At 46.5% G+C, this 22,235-nt stretch overlaps 1 protein-coding gene across 1 annotated transcript in view; it reads left to right on the plus strand.

Moving 5' to 3' along the window:
- The window catches only part of GRIA1 (glutamate ionotropic receptor AMPA type subunit 1), a 188,098-nt gene that overhangs the window by 59,255 nt on the left and 106,608 nt on the right, over positions 1-22,235 (plus strand). The window contains exons 2-3 of the mRNA XM_068698473.1: positions 5,435-5,706; positions 7,779-7,916. Coding sequence (XP_068554574.1) covers positions 5,435-5,706; positions 7,779-7,916 — 410 coding nt within the window. The remainder of the gene's footprint in view (positions 1-5,434; positions 5,707-7,778; positions 7,917-22,235) is intronic.

Here is a 22,235-nt window from a genome sequence, read left to right on the forward strand (position 1 = left end):
TACTAGCAGCCTGCTGTGTATGAGGAAGAGAGCATTTTGGGGGCTGCAGATGACAGTGTTCTTTCAGTAAAGGGGTCACTCAGGATTCATCAGAGAGATTTGTGGCATTTCCACAAGTACTCTCATGGACCTAGACCCAGCGCAGTGATGTTTGCATCATTGTCTGTCTGAACTATCTGAGTATGTCAAACCCATCCGATGGAAGTAAACCCATTGTCAGTGGGCCAGCTAGATGGCCAGACAAACAACTGGGGAAGAAAAAAAAATAAAATAAAAAATTGCAGATCTGAATTTGTAGCATTTGATACTTGCATTCTAGTTGGACTAAGTGCATAGGTTGCATCCTTACCTGGCTCCAGGAAAGCCACTGGTTCTGTTGTGCCAAAGGTCCCTCCCACACTAGGTGACAGTGAAGCCTGACCCGTGGAGCCCATGGTCCTCACCAGACTGATGGTACCCTGGGAGAATCTGAGCCAGAGCCCAACATCCATTTGCCAGTTGCTGCTCGTGAATTTCCAGCTGAAGGATGCACAGTATTTTCAATGCCAGTTAGATTGACGGGTTTATCTTCCAGTCCATTTACTTACTTAATTACCCTACATTGAGCAAGAAGTCATTTCTTATAAATATGGTAATAAACCGATCAGGATCTCAACAGAAGCACATTCATAAACAGTTTGTGGAAAAAGCTGATGTTCCCCAGATTCAGCAAGTATCAGGCTTCCCCCATCGACAGTCAGTAAATTAAGAAATAATATTTGATGGCCTTAAAATGTCAGCCCCCAGATGATGTTTGTCGTCAGTCAGGACCTGCTTGGAGCTGTCCTCTGCTCTCTGAGCAGTGCCTGCTCAAAGGACGGGGAACAGATCCAGCAGAAATTCAGTGTATAAAGTTTCCTCTGTCCTTCATCTTCAGGTTTTAGTGCACACTGGAAAGCAAGTGAAACTCATGCTTCTTTTAGCTTCTCTGACTTGCTTCTGGGATGTCGAAGCCTTTCATTTGACAGCTCTGGCTGTTGTGTGGAGAAGAGACCATCAGCACCTCAGGCCTGATTCATTGATGGGGGGATATTTTTTCAGCCTGATAACAGACGTTGCTTTGTAAAGGAGGTTCCCGCAGAAATTTTTTGAAGGCTACAGTTTGTAGGTGCTATTTTTCAACAGCATAAACACTACACTCCAGTTTCAAAAGACTGAAGCAAATGTCAAATGTTAAAGCATATAGGCACACATGGAAATGACTGCAAGGAGCCAGAGGTTCTGCTGTCCCTACTTAAGTAAGAATTTGCAGGGTAAGGACGAATGAAGGACTAAGGCTTGGCTTGCTAGCCCTGTGATGCCAAAACACCCACGTGGGCTGACACCTGCAGCATGGCTTCAGACAGGGCTGCAGGCGTGTGGTGCCCCATCTCAGCAGCTCCGCCTGCCAGCAGGAGCCCCGGGGCTGTGCCATGCCCGGGAGATGCCGCGGGCGGGCAGGCGCGCACAGCACCCGTGCGCCTTCCTCACCGTGTCTATCAGTGTCGCTTCCGTGTGGGTGGCACCAGTGACTGTGCATATGTTTGCTGGGTGTAGGTGTGCCGAGGGCTATCTGCACACACGCTGGTGCTGCAAATCAAGAGGGTTTTCTCGCCCCTCACCTGTCCCCGTGCCTGCTGTATTAGCGATGCCCATGGGGACAACAGCAGACTTGGGGGGACGTGGGTTATCCCATACCCCAGAGATTCTTGTGACACATTTCTCACCGTCCTTTCAGCTCCTTTTCCATCATGATCACTTCCAAATCTTCCCTGTTTTGAATTTCCAGAGTCCGTCCTCTCAGCACCTGTGATCATTCCTCAAGAGGTACATTATCCAAAATAACAAAATTGAGCTGAACAAGGCAGGGAGAGAAACGCATGTGACTCCATTGACATTCATGTATGCCAACGCTCTGCAAAACCCATACGAGAGTCTGTGTTGTTTGGAGTTTATTTAAATTAATCACTATAATTACATTTTGCTCTTTATCAAAAGCCTCCTATAGAGATTGTCCAGCTAGAAAATAATAGGAATTTCAGAAATAGTAGTATTTCAATAGCCTCTTTGAAGACATTCAGGAGCATCATGTAAAACACAGTGGGCACTGGAGGGAATAATTCTGCTGGGAGGTCGGATGGATGCCGAGTTCTGTTGATTTCCTCATTTTTCAAGGCTGGAGGCTTCTGCATGTGAATGAGTCCTTTGTTTTTCCAAGGGTTCTGGTACAGAAATATCTGCTGTAACAACCGCTTATTTCCTATCCTGGAAACAAAAGCCCTGATAGCAAAGACAGGCCATTCTGCTCTTGTGGACAACTTCACATCGTGCAAAGAGAAAGGTGGCAGACAGCCTCCCCGGAGACAAAATTCTCTGGTGTGCAAAACCTTGGAGTAGAAATGGGTGAGAACAAAGGTTCTTGCTAAGTACAGCAGGGTCAGCCGCCAGCAGAGCACAACGAGAACAGGAGCTTTGATGTATTCGTTTTCTTGTTATGTCTGGCAAAGATCTTAAGTGAACCAGCTACACTCTTTCAAAATTCCTTTATACCATTTCTTATCTTAAATCATAAGGCCCACTTTCTTAGACATATATTTACCTAATTCATTGCGCTCAATTGCATGGATTTATCCCACAAGACTTTGTTAGAAGCTCCCTGTGAAGCACCAGGTGCCTGCCTGTCCCACCTATTTCTTATGGAGCCTTCAAGACAAAATAAATGTTGTTTTTCAGGAAGCTAAAAAAAAATAATTGATAATTCAGTCAGACTTTTCTCTCAGTAGAGCCCAGAACTGTCTGATATCCGGCACTGTCAGGTGCATTGATCTGTCAGTCATTCTGTTATGACCATTCCTGCAACATCTAAGAGTTTCACCAATTTCCCAAGGCTAAGTTTGGTGCTTAATTGAAAGTTCAGAAGCTATATCCTTCAGAGGTTCATTTAAATAATCTTCAGAGCAACTAGAGTTAATTCCTAGCATCCTTGTGCTAACAAACTGAATAAAACACTACTATCTATAGGGAAAAAGGAAATTAATACATTCTTAAAATAATGGTCTTATTGCTACTTATCCTGTTACAGTGTGGTGAGGTTCTCCTTGTTAAGCCACCTGCACTCTGCAAGGTTTATAGACAAAAGCAGCATCATTAATTAATGCAACAGTGCAAGCTTTCTGTGAGCTATTACAATATTTTATTGTTATGGCTATTATTATTACTACTAGACAGGCTGCTTGGGAATTTCAAAACCATGCTAGCAACTCTCTGTTGCATTGGCTACCCTTCAGTACCTTTCTTTAGCTTATAAATGCAGCTGTTTCTGCTAAATTTTGGGTGGAAAGCAAGAGCCTATAAAGCCTACCAGTAGGTTATTTTAGCCTCAGGTCAGTGTTGCTTATGTTATACAAGGACTGAGATGGAAGTCTGAAGGTGCTATCTATCAACATACCTAAATCTGCTTTGCTTGAATATGGCTCTGGGATGCTGGTCACTCAGCCAGGGCAAGCTCATCCTTTGGCCACTTGTAACTCACTCCTAAATGCCTGAACAATCGCTCTAATGAACCTGCAAGTCTCTGACACCAAGAGTCATTGCCCTGGTCAAGGGTGGCTTGAAGGAAAAAAATGCATTCATCCTAGAGGGATGCTTTATTGCTTGCCATAAGGAAGATGTCAGTCTTCTGGACTCTGTTTTTGCAGTGCGACTGTCCTTGCTGTCCTTGTAAGAGGCCACAAAGTTGTAGGCACCAGCAAAATCTGCTCTGATGCAAGGTGTTAGACTACAGTGCTGCAGACATTAAATGCCTGCTGTAAATGTCTGCCCTGGCACTTATGTGGGTGTTTAAGCATTTTGTCATCCTCGGAGTCACAGCGAGATCCGTAAAATCATCTAGGAAGAGGCTAAAGATCCCAAACTTAATTTGCAGAGATAAAATGTTGGTCTTGTACAAAGATCATGGTCCATTCTTGTTTGCCCAGAGCCTGTGCCCATAGCAACGTGAGGAGTTTTCCAGTTGTCACATTTGGCTATGGAGACAGAGCGTGGCTGTGTGTAATGCTGGGGTGCCCAAGACCTCAGTTGCAGTTGGCAGGGAGTGTTGTGAGGGGAACCAGAACTGTGGCAAATCTCTTCTAGAGAAAGCAGAGGGCATGCCAACAACAACAAAATGCTACCGTCTCTGTTCTCAAGACTTCAGAAGAGGCTTGGGGATATTAAGAACAGTTACGTCAAACCTGGTCACTGCGGCCAACAGAGAATGTCTCCATGTTAGTGCAGGTTTTGAAAGCTTTGGTCACGTCCCGATTTGGTTATCCCGCTCTGTAGAGTCCTGGTCTGTCCAACCTCCCTTATGCAGGAGGGAGTCCTGGCCTTTGAGCCTATTTCTAACTCTGCCACAAACGTGTTTTCTTTGTGTTTCCTCCTCACCATTTACTTTTTGTTTTCAGTAAGAATGCAAATGGCAGAGGCAAAATCTCTCTGCTCAGACATGGATAATCAGGTTCTGGTACAAGAGGCCCCAGGTTTGGTTTCGGGCTTCATGTTTCAGATGGGAACGGGTGAATTTTCTCTCCTCTCTGAGATGGCCGTGGCTCTGTGTTCACAACACTTTGTCCTGAAACATTTCTAAATCCCAAGTGGTGCCTAAGGGCTGGTTTTTATTGTTGTTACTCCTATCGATTTTTTCCCTTTTGTTTTTGAGCAAAGCTGCTAATGGTCAAATAAGCTCCAACCTCACTAGAACTGCCACAAAACAACTCTTACAAGGATTCAGACTAGAAAAGCCCCCTAATTTCTGAAGCCTGCCCTACCTGATGGTGCTGGCAAGCACAGATTCTTCCAGAGCAAGTGCATGGGTGAAATGCCTTGTAGGTTAATGGTGCATCAAGGAAGATGTGTGCTGGGGTGGGTGATTTTTTTTATTATTTTTTTTCCTGCATCAGGATCTTTGTCTGTCACTCTGAAACCCTTCTTCTAAGGCACATTTGCAGGATCCCTCCCTTTTTATTATTCTAATGAGCCAGGCTGTAGAGACTGATCCGTTCAACTCCTGGCCCTGGGGATGAGAGCCCAGGTTGGGATGCGACGGATGAGAGGCAGAGGAGTTTAAGCCCTTTCTCTAGAGGAGTTTGCCACCTACTGATTCACAGGTTCCTTCTAGCTCTTGCCAAGACAAGTTGAGGGGCGATGCGGGGGGGAGCTGGGAACTTGGGGTAGGCAGGAATTGCCCTTAGAGACCCCAGCCAGGGCCCCTGGGGAATAGCCGGGGTGGGGGGGACGCGGTGCCCAGCTGTTGAGCTCCAGCTCGGCGAAGGCAAAGGGAGCTCAGTGGAAGTGCACGGCGTGCATGCGTGCGTGTGTGTTGTGTGTGGCGGGGGAGGGATGTGGATGAGGAGCGGGCTCTCTTTCTTTCTCACAGGGCTCAGTTAATCCTGCTGTCAGGCGGTGTTAAGCAGCAGTCTCAGCGCTGGATTCCGAGAGAAGGAGACGCGCAATCCAGAAGGCGCAGCAGAGGGGAGGCGAGAGAGGCAGCTAAAGAGAGCAGAGCGGGGGAAAAATCAAATCTATGCTCGGAACTGGGCTTCTTTTTCGCCAATGCAAAAGGGAATATGCAGCACATTTTTGCCTTCTTCTGCACCAGTTTCCTAGGGGCAGTGTTAGGGGCCAATTTCCCCAACAATATCCAGATAGGTGAGTGCGGAGCTTGGGGCCGCTGGGGAGTGATGCTCCCCGGCAAGCGGTGGGGTGGAGAGGGGGCGGTGGGGGCAAACTGACCCGTTCATTTGCTTGTAAGGGAAAAAATGTGCGTGTGTGTGTGAGAGAGAGAGGGGGTGAACAGCGCGGGCTGGGTTTTCCTCTTGGTATGAGATTTGCAAGAGCAGAGATATATAAATTTTTCTTTGGGGGAGGGGAGGATTGGAAATAAATGCCTGCACACACACCAACACAGAGGGAGAAAAGTGCCTCCGAAATGGAGGAAGCATGAAAAAAAATATCTGTTTCTTGCTTTGTGAAATATCTGGGCTGCCATTGTGCCTTGCTGCATTTGCAAAATCGGCGGTTGCATTATACATTTTTGTGAGGATGCTCTCATCTGTAGGTAACTGGGACGAGAGGTAACAAACAGGCGCGCTCTGTTGTTGTTGCTAAAGAATAAAGGCAGAGCTATCGGAGGAGGATTTTGCGTTGAAGTCTCTTTTCATTTCATGCTACTTGCTTCCTCTGTGCACCAGCACTGCCTGTTTGATTCCTTTCTCCCCTCCTGGAACTTCTCAGTGCTCCTCTCCCCCCAGCCCCAGGTTCATTATTACTCTCCCATTGATCTTTATTGATGATGATTTGTAACCCAAATTCCCTTTCCTTGCATGCCTGTTTTCTTTCCCACCTCCTTTCTCTTTACAATGCCAATCAACTGCTAATCCACCAAGTTCAGGCAACTCCTGCCTTAGTATAGCTGCACAATTGGTGCTTTTATTGCTGTTCCTGCTACATCCCCATCTCCCTCCCTTCCTGCCTCCTTTTTACCCTAAATCTGTGCAGCATCCCACATTCTTTCCCTTTCAACAAATGTGTATAAGAGCTTAACTCGGCTACTAGCATCTTATTTCTCTGACACCCACGATTAGGCTGGAGAGGGGGGTGCGTGTGGGGGGGTGGGTGATATTCGTACACAAATAGCCCTTTCCACACACCAAGGAGATGCCCTCTATACTTAAGATGTGCAAAGTGCCATTGCAAGCAGGTTTCTCCCTGCACATTTGGTTCTTCCCCAAGCCATCTGCCCCAGAGGGTGGGTATCGATGCTTTTAGCTCCTGTTTTAATTCAGCCTTGTTTTCAAGTGCTTTGTTTCCCTATCTGTAAAGTACAAATAGTGCTTCTACATGCATATAGATGGCAGGACTAGTGCTATTACATTCAGACTTTCCGGATGCCATGCAGGGATCTGCCGCAAGCAAAGTTCCCTGCGGGGGGGAGCAGCAGGAAACTTTTCCTAGGGCTGGGTTATCCCAGCACTTTGTTCCAGGTCCATGTGGGGAGAGAGGCTCTGAGCCTGCGTCCAGCCTGATCCCAGTTTCTATTCACTTTATGTCGTCCTGAGGTTCTGGGCTCAGCTGCACTTCCACTCAGATCGATCCTTTTCAGCGTCAAGCTTTAGATTTCCTGCTCTCTCTGAATTTGGCCACTGTCACCTGTTAAATGTAGGGTTTTTCCATGCAGCAAACTTCCAGCAGCAGCAGCAGGTGTTTGGCCATGGGCCCTGCTCACTCCAGCTCTTACAGCCCTGTCCCCATGTGCCCAGCTTGGCTGGGCTGCTCTGAACCCAATAACCCCTGCTTCCCTCCTGCAGCAAACCTGGGGAGCAAGGTTTAAAATGGGCCTCATTACAAGTGGGGGAGGAGGAATAAAGACTCTAACTCCTTATTTATAAAAGTAACATCTGCAGCGCTTACATTTCTTTTCTTTAAAGTTATGGGGAGGTAAAGAGGTTGAGCCAAACCCCAAGGTTCTGCCCAACCCTGCAGGCTGCTGGGCTCAGAGATGCACCAGAGTTCCTATACGTTCTCCAGACATTACATAATGTAAAGGTTTTCTGCTCCCAGCCTGGCTGCAGCAGGCATGAGCCCCCCTGGTGTGCTGGAGGGTTTTGGACTGCAGAGGCAGCCTCAGGATAGGCGAGCTCTAGCCCAGGAATATTTCAGACCAAAGTGGTGTTAATACAGGTGTGCTCAGACCTTTCTCCTTGTTCTGTTTTTCTCCCCAGGGGGGTTATTTCCTAATCAACAGTCCCAGGAACATGCTGCTTTTAGGTTTGCGCTGTCTCAGCTCACGGAACCCCCTAAGCTCCTTCCCCAGATCGACATTGTGAACATTAGCGACAGCTTTGAAATGACATACACCTGTAAGTAGCGGTGTTTGCCGTGCTTTCTCTTACTTTGGTTTCTTTACTCCTGACTGCTTTTGTGTTTATTATTTTTTTATTATCTAAAATACGGGATGTCTCGCTAAAAATGTGCGACTCTCCTTCAGGGTCCATACAAGAAAACCCCAAATACCCAGCCAGGAGATTTCAGAATCATTTTAGTTTGTGCTAAGACGTAGGGGGTGAGGTAGTGCTGCAGTTGTTCAGCATGTTTTGTGTTTTCTCTTTCAGTGCTTCCAAAGCAGTATAAAACCCTCAACAATCCATTTCCTTGTGTTTCTCTAACCCCTGCCCGATTCTTCATACTGGGGTTTCATTCCCATATTTCCTATAGCTGCGATGTACAACAAAGGCACCCCTTTCCACCCACGGGGTGCACAGAAGTGTCTGTTTAGTGTGAACAACTTCTTCTCCAGCCCCAGTTTAGCCATCTGTCCTTGCAATTTAAGAAAGACTGAGCAGAAAACGGCACCGTGGTGCAAGTAGAGTCCAGATTTACAGTAAGGGACATGTCCAACAAGAATGGAGAGGTAAGGGAGTTCTAGTTTCAAGTGCCAGTGAAATTATTGGCTCTAAAAACACCAATTAAAGACTGAATTGGCACAGCAGAGTCAATCCTAGGGCTTAGCTACACCCTGCTAAAGCACAGCACGTTATGTGGTGGAGTTGGGAAAAGAAAAAAATCTGACTTGCCAGGTAACGCCAAGATTAGCAGCAACAAATAAGACCAGGAGGTAACCAGCCGAAAACAAACACTAACACAGCCCCGCGGTTGCAGCAGGGGCTCTTGCGGCATTTGCTTCCTTGAGAGCAAACAGCACGGTGCTGTGCATGAGGGGCTCGCACCGCTGGGATGCGATGCACAAAGAACTCCTCAGCTCGACCTGGTGTCAGACACGGCTTTCTTTCTCTGAGCCTGCGTGTGCTTGTGTGTGTACGAGGACCTGCAGGAGGAACCCTTCCCTTTGCAGAGCCTGTTGGGTTGTTGTTGGCTCACATCCGTAGTATCCTTTTGATTCACTGAAACATCCTCTCTGCAGTTTAGTCATATGGAGAGTGGGATAGAGGTGGACACAAACTGTTCTCTCTGCTAAGAAATATACAGAAGGGAAAAATGTTTTTCAGCAGAAAGAACCCAGGAATGTATAGGAGGAGAATTAATAAGGCTCCTTAAAGAAAAATAAAAGGTCCTATTTTTTTGCATATTGGAAAGTTTGCAAGTACAAGACTGCAGAATTTCTTGGCCTGTAAGACATAGGAGAGAGGAGTAATATTTTGGCCATTCTTTCACTGGACTATCTAATGACATATCTAAAGATTTTCTATTCTCCTTAATACCCCTTTATTTGCCAACTACAAGGTTTTCATCAAGCAAGAGCAACTATTTCAGCTCAATCCAATGGCACTTCCTTGGCAGGAAAACTAGACAAATAGAAGAAAAAGGCAGACCTAGTATCTATCAAAGGAAAGCGTCACCCACCTGGGGTAGAGTTGCTGACTGTGGCTGGGGATGAGCTATTTCAGTGCTGATAGCAGGAAGAAAGCAGAAACTGCAAGAATATTGCTAGAATAAATTCTCCATCTGCGCAGAGTTTTCCCTCCCTCTCTACGCCTGCCACTAATGATTTTGTTTACTGCATTAGCAATGATAGCAAGGCCACGATACTAGTTATGCTTAAAAAATCTGTCATTAGTACCACGAGGGTGGGGGTGGTCTCACAAAAGCTGAATGGAAGCAAGACAGCCTCCCAAAGGATGTTATATTTGAGCTCTATGTAGGGCACATTGTCCTAGATCAGACCAGCAAAGCACTCTGCACAGTCCAACTTTACTTGTCCTCATTTTTTTTTTTTTTTTAATTAAAAACTTCCTAAGTTCTTCAAGACTATGGAAGGCAGCTTTTGTTTTGTAAGCACAAAAGAAGGTGTTATTCCATGTACCCTTGGGAGGAAGAAAAAAAACATCACCACAACAAAAAAGCCCCACAATATAACAGGCTGCTGGGAGATGTGGTTTTGGTACTCACATGCTGAAACTTTTGCCAGGAATTATCTCCTTCCTCACCTTCCAGCAAATTCCCTTCCCTGTTGCCAAGATATCAGCAGAAAGATCTGTTTATTTACAGTGAATAAAAAACCCTGCCCACGCAGAGGTCCTTATCTTCTGAGAAAAGACTGGCCATGCTACCAGTTAAAAGTACCAGTTTTTGTTCCCATGGAGATGGAGAACACAGCATTTCTCTGTCGTTGGAATCACCTGGTTCCCTGATGCTTTCGGTCGAGGGTGTTTGGACTCTGCAAACCTTGTGCTGCCCCTACCAGGAGCAGGACATCCGAGTAAGGCTGGCAGGTCCCAGCCCCATGGCACGTCCTGCCTGCAGCTAGATCCAGCCTCGTGTGCTAAATGGAGTCCTTATGGCAAGTGCCTGAAGCAGCATCATTTGAAATACAGGATATATATTAAGGATCGGTGGTGACTGCAGAAAAAAAGGCTTGCGGGGCAGCTTGTGGGGCAGCGATGAAGTGGCAAGGTGAACTGCACCAAAATGACAGCACCCTGTCTAAGGAGATCGTATGCAAAATGTATCTCGGTATCAACTGTGACACCGTCTTACCCCTGCCTGACATATATCTGCTTGCTTGTTAGGATGAGCAAGCTTTGGTGTGACAGTGGGTAAATTTACAGAATGAGATGCACCCATTTGAGTGCAGGTGACAGTGGTAGGGAACCGCTACTGATGTGCTAGTGATGATCATAAATTGGTTACAGTAATATCCACGAGAGTGATAAATCTGTAAAATATCAGGAGGCTGCTGTTGTCACTGGGGCATCGCTGTGACAGCCCAACGATAACTTTCAGATTTCTGATGCCTCCAGCTGCGGACTTTTTGTTGTTACATGGTGCTTGTGAATACCTCCCTGTGGGGTAATGTTGACCTGAAGTTCCTGTGCCCCCACAGATTAATGATTACAATTAAAATCATAAGAAAACAAAAATAAGTAGTAGATACTGTGCTAACCTCATATTTCATGTGTGTGGTGGATGTTAATGTTGTCATATCACTGAGACATGGGCACGTTTCAATAACTGAAATATCTTCCTAAATTCATCCCATCCCACGGACTAGTTGGCAAGGAACAGGCTCTGTGTTTGCAGCTGGGTGCGTGGCACAGCTTACTGGTTTTTGACAAGCAATGAAAATGCACACCTGCTGCTGCAAGTGTTCTTAACCAAAGGGTTAGAAGACTTTATATTTTTGTGTCATTTCACTGAAGGCCACGGTAATTGTTTAGGAAGAAGGTGAATTTTCAGTCCTTTCTTCAGCAGAAGTATATAGCAGCACCAGGTGACTATAAAAGGTAAAATGATGGGGTGGCGTAGCTGAAAGGTTTGCAAAGCGATGTGGCAGAGCAAAACCCTTCTGATCAGCTTTAAAGATGTGTTCTCAGATTCTGTCTTCAGCCATTTCTGGAAAAGCACATTATGACCTCAGCACAGGCTCTGGCAAGCGCTGTCTTGCTGGGCTTTGCTGAGGCTGAGTATGCTCGGGGCAGACCTGATGTGGCAGGAGATGCTGAAGGTCAGAGCTGAGATGAGAAGAAGGGTGCTCTGGGCTAGGCTTGAGGACACAGGAGGGCTGAAGCTTAGGACAGAGCTGTAAATTCTTGTCTCTGTGAGGTCTGTGGTGGATACAAGCACCACGTCCTGTTGGTAGCAAAGGGATGAGAGCCTATTTACTGGAGCTAACACCAGGAAGTTTTCCCTTATTCTTCATCTCAGCCTCCATTCATGCACACGTAATGCACATCCCCATCCTGTGCATTGTCCAGCTCCCTGGGCAGTGAGAATTGTTTCAGCCCCAGCTCCTTAGCTTGATTTAGTTTGTGGTGCAGAAACTCCTGCTTTCAGCCCCCAGCAGGAGTACTGGGGTGAGCCCGGGCAGAGCTGGACAGACGGAGGCTGTTGCTCTCACTGCATGGCTGCAGCAGTGCAATGGGAGCACTGCTTGGGAGGGCGATGGCTCAGCCACAGATTTCCCTGGCTGTGTCCTGGGGGATGTGCCCCACTGAGTGGTGCTCATGGAAGGTGAATCACCTACTTGGTGAATCCATCCCTGCAGAACTCATAGCACTTTGTAGGGATGACCAGCTACCAAAAATCCCTGAGCCCTGTAGCTTTGCTGGTGCAGCGATCGGCTTTTGTTCCTGCTTATGTGTTGGGCTACTGAGAAGGGATATTCAGGAGCTGCACACCCAAAACACAGAGGTCTGCAAAGGAGAGTGGAAGGATTTTTCAGCTGCGTGAGAACTTGCAAAGAGGCCAAAAACCTTAGCTTAACAAAATGCTTTAGTTATCCCTCTCCTTCCGTGTATGCACAGCTGTAGGTACTGTGGGGTCCTCATGCTGAGCAGAGGCTGTGGGTGCTGCTAATATTTCAAAGTTGAATCCATTCTGCATATTAGGAAATGAATATGCGGGTTGGAGCCAGTTTGTATTTTAAGAAAGCCTCCAAGCTGCAATTAGAAAAAAATTCGTAGTGATCACTCTCTCTGTGCTTATATTCTTATCAACAGCAGCAAGCTTAGATCCAGATCAGCTATAAAACAAAGTATTTCTTTTTGTTCTTCTTCTTGAGTGCTTACGTATATAGATACTGTATTTCTGGAGATAGCTTTTTATCTCCTAAATTACCTCTCAGAGATGGGAAGGAATAGGCAAACATTTGAATGTTCTCAAATGAGGATCTAAATTTGGCTTAATTAAACAATTATTGCATGTTTAATTTAAAGGAAGCTTCTTTGTTGACAAACATACGTTGGTCGCCATTTCTTGGAAAGGTGTTGCTGTAATTATTTCAGCAGTAATCAATTAAAATGCAATTTTTATAATTAAACTTCCGCAATCTAAATAAGCCCAGCCCTGTAATAGTATGTAATTGTTATGGTGTTGGTAGGCTTGTTTTTATTTTTGCAATAATAAATGTCATGTAAATGCTTTGGGATTTTATCCCTGTAGGTCCTAGGATGCTAGCTATGTCTATTTAAAGTGAGTTAAGCCAACAGAAACTTGGATTTAATGATCAGACAAGATCTGATTAATACAAAATAGGTACTACAGGGAAATGTATCTCCTTAGTTTTTGTGACGGGAAAAGGTCTGATGCAGGTAGGTGAATCAAAGCATCAATTCACATGAGATCAAACTGACGTTAAGGGTGCTCAGTTTCTGGCAGGGGCGTGCTGTGGGTTCCTATTAATTGCATGTTTATTTGGTGAGATGCTCCCACCTTACAGGAAGATCCAGCCGTCAGGAGGGTGCTGATGAGCACTGGCTCTGCAGAGGGTGAAATGCAGCCGAGGTGCAGAGAAGGGCTAACAATGAGGAGGGAACGGGTCCTGGGGATGGTCCAAGGTTTCCGCAGTAGGGTCTGGGGTGGGCACTGGGTGCTCAGCAGTGGCGGCCACCACTGAGGAAGATGGCAAGCCATCCCTTTCTTCCTCAGGAAAGAAAAGCATTTAAAACATGAGTGCCAAGCCATTTGCTCAGCTCCGGCTGCCAGGGCAGGGCGAGCTGTCTGTCTGCCTTCACGGATCTGGGCATAGAGAGACTTCGGGGAACGTGGGCCAATATCATCTGCGGGGACGCTGATGGTACTCCCCTGTCACTTGGCGCAGGCAGCCTTGCTGAGAGGCTGGCAGGGCATGTCAAGAACAGGTTTTCCCCAGTCTCATGTGTCTGTTTCTTTCCAAAGGGGATGGGGGCACTTCTTTCCATGACTATTCTTATGTTTTTATTTATTTTTATCCTGGTCTGTGGGAGTGGTGCCTGGGGAGAAAAGCTGATGTCACGTAATTAGGAAAAATTAGAAGAGGAATAATGGGAGTTTCACACCTGCAAATTTATCTGCTCATCTGCAGAGGATCCCAAATATTCATTGTTGACACACAAACAAGAGCAAAGAAGTAAAATTTGGGTTCTGCAGCAGTCAGAGAAGGGATTTTGAGAAATGGCAGAGGCCAGACCTGTTCATTGTGTGACAGTCACAGTTTCCACTCACAGCTTATCCTTTCTTTTCTAAAAATAAAGCTTTTTCATGTGATAGGGATGCTACTAAGCTGCAGACACATGGGCTTAATTTTTTGGCATATTAGCAAGGTGAGAGTCAAAATCTTCATGTGGCTGCAAGGAAGGCAGCGTGGGGAAGCACGCTGTTCCCTTCCAAAACTCTAGTGGGAATTTTAGATATATACGTTTACATTTTCCTTAATAGGGTTAGGGCCCCAAAGGCAATAGCTCTCTGCCAGTAGAAATGGAAACCATCCCGGTTACCTTCGGTAGCACGTGGAGCTTTGAGCAAACACAAAATCACACGCTCCTTAAAGATGCAATAAATCAAGGAGACTTTAATATTCTGCTGATCCAAATTCTCCGGGGTGTGGTATTAACACAAGGCTGAAGACAAAGATGCATTTATTTCAACTACACTCCTTTAAAAAGGGATGAGTTTTACTTCTCTGCTTTTAGTTGTGCAGGACTGGAACACAGGAACATTTTTCCCAGTGAAAAGTGCCACCTGGTGCAGCGTGGGGTGTCTTCTGGAGGTTACGAGGACCCCTGAGGAAGTCAGGTCTTAGGCATCACACAGAAGAAGGGCTGAATCCAGCCGTTAGCAATCCACCACCATCCCTACAAAAAAATGTTTCAAAATAATACCAGATGATTAGCATAACAGCATGCCATCCAGCAGAAACTGTTCCCTGCTCACCTGCTGAACTTGATCGCTCATTAGCTCACACAGTAACGAGTCCCTAGTTGATTTTCTTTTGCTACCCTTTAACAGCCAGACCCACTCAATCCTTCTGGGGCATTCTCGGGAAAAAAAAAAAAAAGGTGAGGTTGATTTTTTTTATTAATATATGTCAGTTATTTTCCTCATTCTTTGCAAAGCCCACCCTTTCAGCCCTCATCCAGAGTTGCAGTTTAGGAGGAGACTGAGATGCTTATGCATCACAGGACTGATTGATCTCTTGAGAAGGTAGCAGCGAGAGGCAACGAAGAGGCGAGTAACAGCTACAAATTGCTGTATCTTGGCTCCTTCAAGAGGGTCTTTTCGTTCTTTGATTTTATTTGTTTTTGACAGGGCGGAGGAGTAGAAAGGGAAACAACTGATGTCTAAGAGTGAGAAGTAACATACAACTGATGGCAGGATTCTTGTGTGTATATAATGTCTGCACCTCCCTATATGCTCTCAGAGTGCTGGCTTTGATTTAATAAGCGAGGTCCTCTAACCGTGCTAATGGAGCTGAAGTGGGAGGGAGATGAAAGATTGAGGCTGGAGGGTCTGAGGAGAGACACGGGAGCTGCTGTAGGTAATCGGGATGCAGTGTGGAGGGATCTCACATTAAAGGGAGGGGTATTTCTCACCTCCCCACCCTCCCAAATACTTTGCTTTGATCTTTGCTAGCAGTAAGCTTCAGTGAACAAATGACATCCCTGACTACAGATTCAGATGTGGTTTTCTCCCAATGGCCTGCACGTGTCCCCTGAGTGCCCAAACATGTTAGCTTTCCTTCCACACAGTGCTGATGCCTCATCCAGCACCATCCGTGAGAAAGAGGATAGTGTTGCTATTCTCTCAGGTGAGCAGCAAGAAAACATGCCAGCAGGCTTGGGAGCTTGGGTGAGAGGAGACCAGCAGAGACCACGCAGGGACAGGGGATGGAGAAACACTGGGTCAGGAGCAGCACTTGGAAAGACCCAGTCCTTTAACAACGCATGTCCTTAATGAACTACCAAAGGAAGTAATAGAAAGCCAAACCACATATGGCCATGGGGGAAAGGGGCTATGAGCAAGTTGCTGTTGCAAGCAAGGACAAGGAGGTGAGCTGCAGCACAGCCCACCCATGCAGCGACACCGTTTCCAGTTCACTGTCCCAGAAACACAGTCAGGCACAGCAGCTGTCCCCAGTCTGTCCTGAGCAATGGGAGAGATGAGTACATTCCACAGATTTAATCAGATTTAATTTAGTCTTTCAGCCTGTCCCAGTTCTGGGGTCTGGTCTGCTCAGGTATTTACGGCTGGGCCAACCAAAACCCAGTGTCTGCAGCTCTAAGCTGTGGGGATGGCTATCTGGGAATCCCCATGTTCCGTTTGGGTGGTGCCAGAGAAGGGAAAGGCAGTGAGGAGACCATCCCAGCTGGAGGCTGGGGTATAGATCAGCCTCAGCTGACAGATTTTAAGAATCATCACTTGTTTGGGAACCTGCGAGAAATATGTGGATGAACTCAGATGAATTTCTAACATTGAGTCATCCGTATCATAATATCTTCCACCTTAGCAGCCTTGTGTGCCAGACTCAGCAGAGACCTTGGAGGGAGCAGATCCCAACACCTCCCCAGAACCCACAGAGCCCCGTGCAGTCCCCAGGCTTGCAGGAGGACACACGTTCACAGCTACCTGAAGGCTGGAAAAACAGCTCTTAATTTGTGTGTTCCCAGAAGTGTCCACATTTAAGGGCTGTCTCTTTATTGGTATGAATTCCGGAGGTTTTTAACATCACTCAGAAGACCTATCCAGCTCTGTAATTCATTCTATTTTTTTCATTCTTATTGCAACCTCTAATAGGACCTCCATGAGGAAGCCCAGCTTGTGCTTCAGTGCTGCTGGCCTTTAAAGAAAACCACACATGTAGGCTTGCTGGCAAGTTAATTAGGAGGGAGGTGAGTTCCCTGTGTGGCTCCCAGGCAGGAGGTGAGAAGGCTCCTCCAATTCCACCCCTGCTCCCAGAATAACCATGCACCTTCAGAGATGACCTGAAAGCACTTTCTCCACTTAGTTGTAGCCCTTTCCCCAAAATTCCATGTTACATTTTGTTCTGGAGTAAGTGGGGCTAGTTTGGGGTACGTGCTTTATCTGTCCACGAGGAAGTTCATTTAATCGTCGCTGTTTTAGCAAGGCTTAACAGTCACGCTGAAGTGGCTAAACCAACACACAGCATCTCAGATAGAATCTGTCAGTTCAACCATCCCCAAATCCCTCTGCTTGGCAAGCTTTGGCCCAGCAAAGCTTGTTAGAAGCGAACTCCTTGCATATGCTCTCAGTACAAGTGCTGGATGTGCTGTCCCTTAAATTAACTTTTTCCTTCCCCTGCAAAGCGCCAGGCAAAGTAACTGAATTGCATGCTTAAAGGTCAGCTGTGCCGTGCCAGTTGTCTGTGCAGTGGCAGGAGAAAGGGAGAAGAACAAAGCCCCGGCTTGACCTCGTGCTGTGTCACCGCTTACACGCCTTAGCACTGTCCTTAAGCAGCAGGTCCTAAGTCCTTAAAGCTTAAAGAGGGGAATTTGCCCCCTCTAACTTTTCTTTCTAAGGATTAGTTGCCCTCATCTAAGCTACTCAACAAGGTTACCTCTGTAATCAGCAGGGAGCCCTCCAGCGAGTGATCCTTTTGAACTGTTTTAGACACCCATCTTAGCACGGGAGGATTGGCCCTCCAGAGGTGCGTGCTTATCTCCCTTGTCGATATGGGAAGCCAAGATTACAGATTTGGCTTAGACGGTTTACCCTGAGACCTTGAGAGGCAGGTGAGAGGAATCCTACCCAAAGTGTCTGCAGTTGTATCATGCTAAGTGCTCGATACTCTGCTGAAGGTAAAACCTCAGCGGTACCGAACATTTTTCTGCTCTCCCTGCAAGCAGCCTTTAAAGGCCTTGATAAATCAGGCATTACATTGCAAACAAGCAGTTTGCAGTTGTGCTATTCTGATGTTTCGCAAAGTAGTGAAGAAAACATATGTTCCTGACATCGAAACTGCTCTTCTCTGGCTCCCCTTCTGTATTTCAGCACAGTACCGCAGCAGCTCCTCAAGGGCAGGCTTCTGCTCTTGTCTGGGATATGCTCTCTTCCCCTTGGCCTCTAGTTTCTTGCTTCTCATGGGCTCACTGCAGTAGCGTTTGCGGTGCTGTAATAAAAATACCTGTGTTTGCTTTCGCTGTCTTTATGTTAAGCAGCTCTTTCTCCCTCCTTCTGTCAGTGTGCTCCGAGCCGCTGCTGCCTTTCCCTAGGAGTAGGCTCGGGGGGATCCTGGAGACGGTATCACCAGGGGAGCAATGCCTTCAGACGCTAACTGTAGCATTTTCAAAATAGCACCCAGGGATTTGACAGAGCCATCTCCACTAGCGCTAATGGGAAGAACACAGTTAAGCCCCATGTAGCGCATAGGCTAGGCAGGGACAAACAGTATTTTGAGCTTTTTTTGAAAAAAAAAATTACTGTTGCTCCCCCTGCCCCATGTAATTTCTGAAATAGCTTCCTTTAGTAACTTTGTGAGCCAAATCGGACCCAAAAATCTGGGTCAAATCACAGCTGAAAATCCCAGGGATGCTCTGAAGCCCACCCCGCTCTGCTCCTGAATTCAGATGGCCAGCTGAGAGCACGGCCAGACAAGCTGGATGGCAATGTACACTCAGGTTTCCTGTTTCAAGCTTATCTCCAGAAGGAAGGTAAAAATGTGAATCCAAACTAGCAAAATGAGTAGGGCAACATTAAAAACAAATGAAGAATAATATATCTATATTCCCACATCCCCTTTGGGTCCTGGGGCTGTGTGGTTGAAATCTAGAGCAGTGTAGTGGTAACTGGAGGTGGAGGGAATTGAGGTCAAGATAACTAAGGTAGAGCATCACCCTCTGACGGGACCGTAGGAGCCTTCAGCAGAGGTGAATTTTTCTGAGCACTGTCTGCGTTAACCAGGCTGTGCGGGGGCTGCAGCTGGAGGAATGAAGTCTGTTGCTGTGGGACTACAGGCACTTGTGCTACAGGATGGTTCGTGTCCAGAGCTGCAAGAGCTGCTGCAGATGTGCAGTTTGTAGCAGTGAGATTTGCAGTTTTTCTTAGCTATCCTTGCCTGAAACCAATGCAGCAAATCGTTCACTTTCAACAACAGCAAATTTGCATTAAAAAAAGGCTCTATCAAAAGGAAATCACACTTGACAATCTCTCTTTAACCACGGGAGAGCAGCAAGCAGACAGGCGCAGGAGGCTGCCTTCCCATACCTTGCTGTCTGCGTCGTCTTTGGTTTTGGCATTGTGCAAATGGGAAGCAGCTGTAAGCCCTTTGGATCACAAATGGATCTGGGAGTCTGCTACTTCTGCTAACAACTCATTTATTATCACGGAGCAGACAGTTTCCTCTGAGCCAGCGCAATCTATCATTTCTTAAAGATGCTGTGTGAGATTGAAAGAATTTGCTTTAAGAGTTGGCACCTGAAGGCCAGTAATGAATCCGTCTTTGGAAGGAAATCTCCTTCCTCGCTGGGATTTCTTTTTCCCAGCTTCAGCTGGAACAGTCCGTGGGTACCACTGCCCACGGTAGGCAGGCAGGGAGCAGGATGTGCAGCAGTGCGCTCTTTTCTCTGCAAAGTTCAGGAGCATCCCCGCTCTGAAATTTTCTAAAGAGAAATGAGGGCTCTTTGCTGCTCTCTGTCCAAAATACTGATGAGGGGACGGACAGGAGGATATTCCAGCCCCCTTGCATGAAACCCACGTATGCAACTCTAGGCACATTAAGTCTGCAGCACACAATATCCCGCCCTCAGTCAGCACCTGCTGCTGCCTGGCCTGGATTTGATGCTGTTTCAACACGGTGCCACTTCCTCTGTCCTCCCTATACCTCAGCCACATCAGCCGTCTGCTGCCCCACTGACCCCAAAGTGTGGGGCCGCGCTGCAGCCCCAAACAAGCCACCTACGTGCAGAGACCTACAGCCAAAAATGCTCTGCAAAAGGGCACTTTCCCATCGTTTTGTCTGCTGCACCAGCCATCTCCTGTGCAGATATGGAGCACGCTGATGTGGGCACTCCAAATCCAAACCTCTTCATCAAGAGCGTCTGCTATAGAGAGCAGTGAGGTGATGAAAGCCCGTGTTAATTATGCTCCTTGCAGCAGCTCTGAGCTCATGCTGGTGTTTTTGGCTGCTGTAATCTCATGGCTGCTTAAAATCCAAGGCTCCCAATGTGCTTCAAGGGAATTCGCTGTCAGAGTCAGCAGAAGAGCTGGCGAGACGTGCTGGTGCTTGCGGCAGCCTTGGGCCAGGACAGGGTGCCCCCAGGTGACGGGGCACGGTGACACTGTGGAGCTATTTTTGTCAGTTCTTCTGTTTAGTTAACCTTTCTTCTTATAATTTGCACTCATGAATTATTCCGAGAGAAACCAACGTTTTTGTTAATTTTGCTTTGTTTTTAATCTTTTTGGTGTAAAGGGGAATCAGGACTATACGTACTTGGTTCTGCAATAACAGTTTCCTGAATTGTGGATCCAACCTTTTCTAAGGAAGGTTCATTTGATTTAAGGATTTTTTAGGTACTCCGGGAGATTTTATAGCCCGTGATCCTATCACTGCTGTCTAACTTAAATATTTTGCCCAGGAACACTCAATTCCACCCCGGATTTTGCTTGTTCTCCCTTTCCCTGCAGTTGGATTTTCCTCGTGGCTGTTCTGCTCAGCTCTGTGCCCATTGCAATCCCCATACTTAAGATGTCCAGACCATCTCCTGGCTCTGCTGCACACCTGTTGCATGTCCCTTCTGTCATGAGCTTTGTAAGCTCTCATAGCAGCATTTCACTATTATATTTGTGTGCTGAAGATTTGGGATGCTGATTGTTTGCTTAGTAATGTAATTACCAAAAATCACGTCTTTAAGGGCATTTAAATGTGGGCTGATTCCTTCGGTAGCATCAGTACCTAAATGTGGTGTAGTGTCTTAATTGTCCTAAGTGTCCCCATGGGTCTGAGAGTAGCATAAACAAGACTGGTGGATTTTTATTTTATCCAAGCCATTTCTGATGAAAGAACAATCTAAAAACAAACTTACAGCTAAATTTATTATTATTATTATTTCATGGAAAGCGTGTTTCTACTCTCCTGTTCTTTGACAATGCTACTGCCTGCTGCAGACTGGCTGTGACAGTAAATAAACCCTGGTGTGCAGCAGGACAGCATTGCTCCTGTGGTCCACTTTCCTCTCACCTGTGCATGGGTGAGCTAGGGGTGCTCACCCCACCTCTGGCTATTTCTGCCTCTGTACCAGGGTGGAGGGTGCAGAGCTTTGTTGCTGCCCTCTGCTCCAGATGTCTGGGTTGGCTTTGCATGGTTTTGGAGCATATCTTCTGTGGGAGCTGAGCCCCATCTATCCCAGGAGTTCTTGCTTCGGGATCTTGCATCAGAACCAGCATCTTGGTCTCACACCTTGTTTCTGGTTTGCCAGAGAAATCTCCTGCCAAGATCAAATGACTGAGGCGTTGCTTTCTGGAGCTCTGACAGTTTCTTTGTGGCATCTCTTTTCTTAGGAAGTGACAGAAAAAAATGTGCAAGGGGATACACTAAGACATCAGTGGTAAAAAAAGAAAAAAAAAAAAAAAGTCTTGGAAAAGGGTGTCTTGAGAGGAGGGAAAAAAGAAATGAGAACTGAGTTTTAGGCAAGTTGTAGAATCAGGGACAAATGATAAATGGGAGCTGAAGGCTTGTTGCAAGTGCATTAGAGGCAGCCTTTAACTTGTTCTTTAAATCAACATTTTTTGCTGGTTTAGTTCTATCCACATGCAGTGAAATGCCTTCTCTGGTCCTGTGCCTGATCGTTCTAACCATGGAGCTGTCCAATTCATGAAGGCACCAGCTTGGATACATTCAAAGTCTGAGGTCCTGAAAGAGCAGCACTTGATACGCTGGGCTGTGTAGGTTTTTCTGCAAGCAATGAAACATTAATTATTGTTTAAACATATCCTAAAGTTAACAGAGACTATGACTTCAAGGCTGCAATAACCTACTTGTGCCTTTGAGACCATGGCCATGTCAGTAACTTTCCTTTTTCCTGTGGATGGGACTGGATGTGAAACGTAGCTTTACAGAGAAGTTACATCTTAAGGATTGTCTGATGCTCTCCCATCCTAGTGGATTTTTTTTTTTCTTTCCAGAAACTACAAAGGGAGGTAGTGGGAAGGGCTGGTGCTGATGAAGCACCTCCAAAGCCATGCTGGGAATATCTGAAGTTCCCCCTCTGATTCAGCAGCATCCAGTTAGCTGGAGAGGGCTGGGTGCTGAGAAGGGGAGAGGTGCTTCTGTCACTGCCTGGGCTGACTGATAAATGGAGAGACATGGGTGAGCACTTACCCATATGACAGCACAGGCCTTTGCATTTTGGGCCATCCCATGTTGGTCTCTTCTTGCTTAGGCTCATGTTTGCAGTCCTTGCTCTTTCTAGTGAGCCTGACTTCATTTGGAAGGGCCCATAGATCCCAGGAAG

This window comes from Anas acuta, chromosome 14 (genome assembly GCF_963932015.1).
Source record: "Anas acuta chromosome 14, bAnaAcu1.1, whole genome shotgun sequence".
In the NCBI taxonomy this organism is placed as follows: Eukaryota; Metazoa; Chordata; class Aves; order Anseriformes; family Anatidae; genus Anas; species Anas acuta.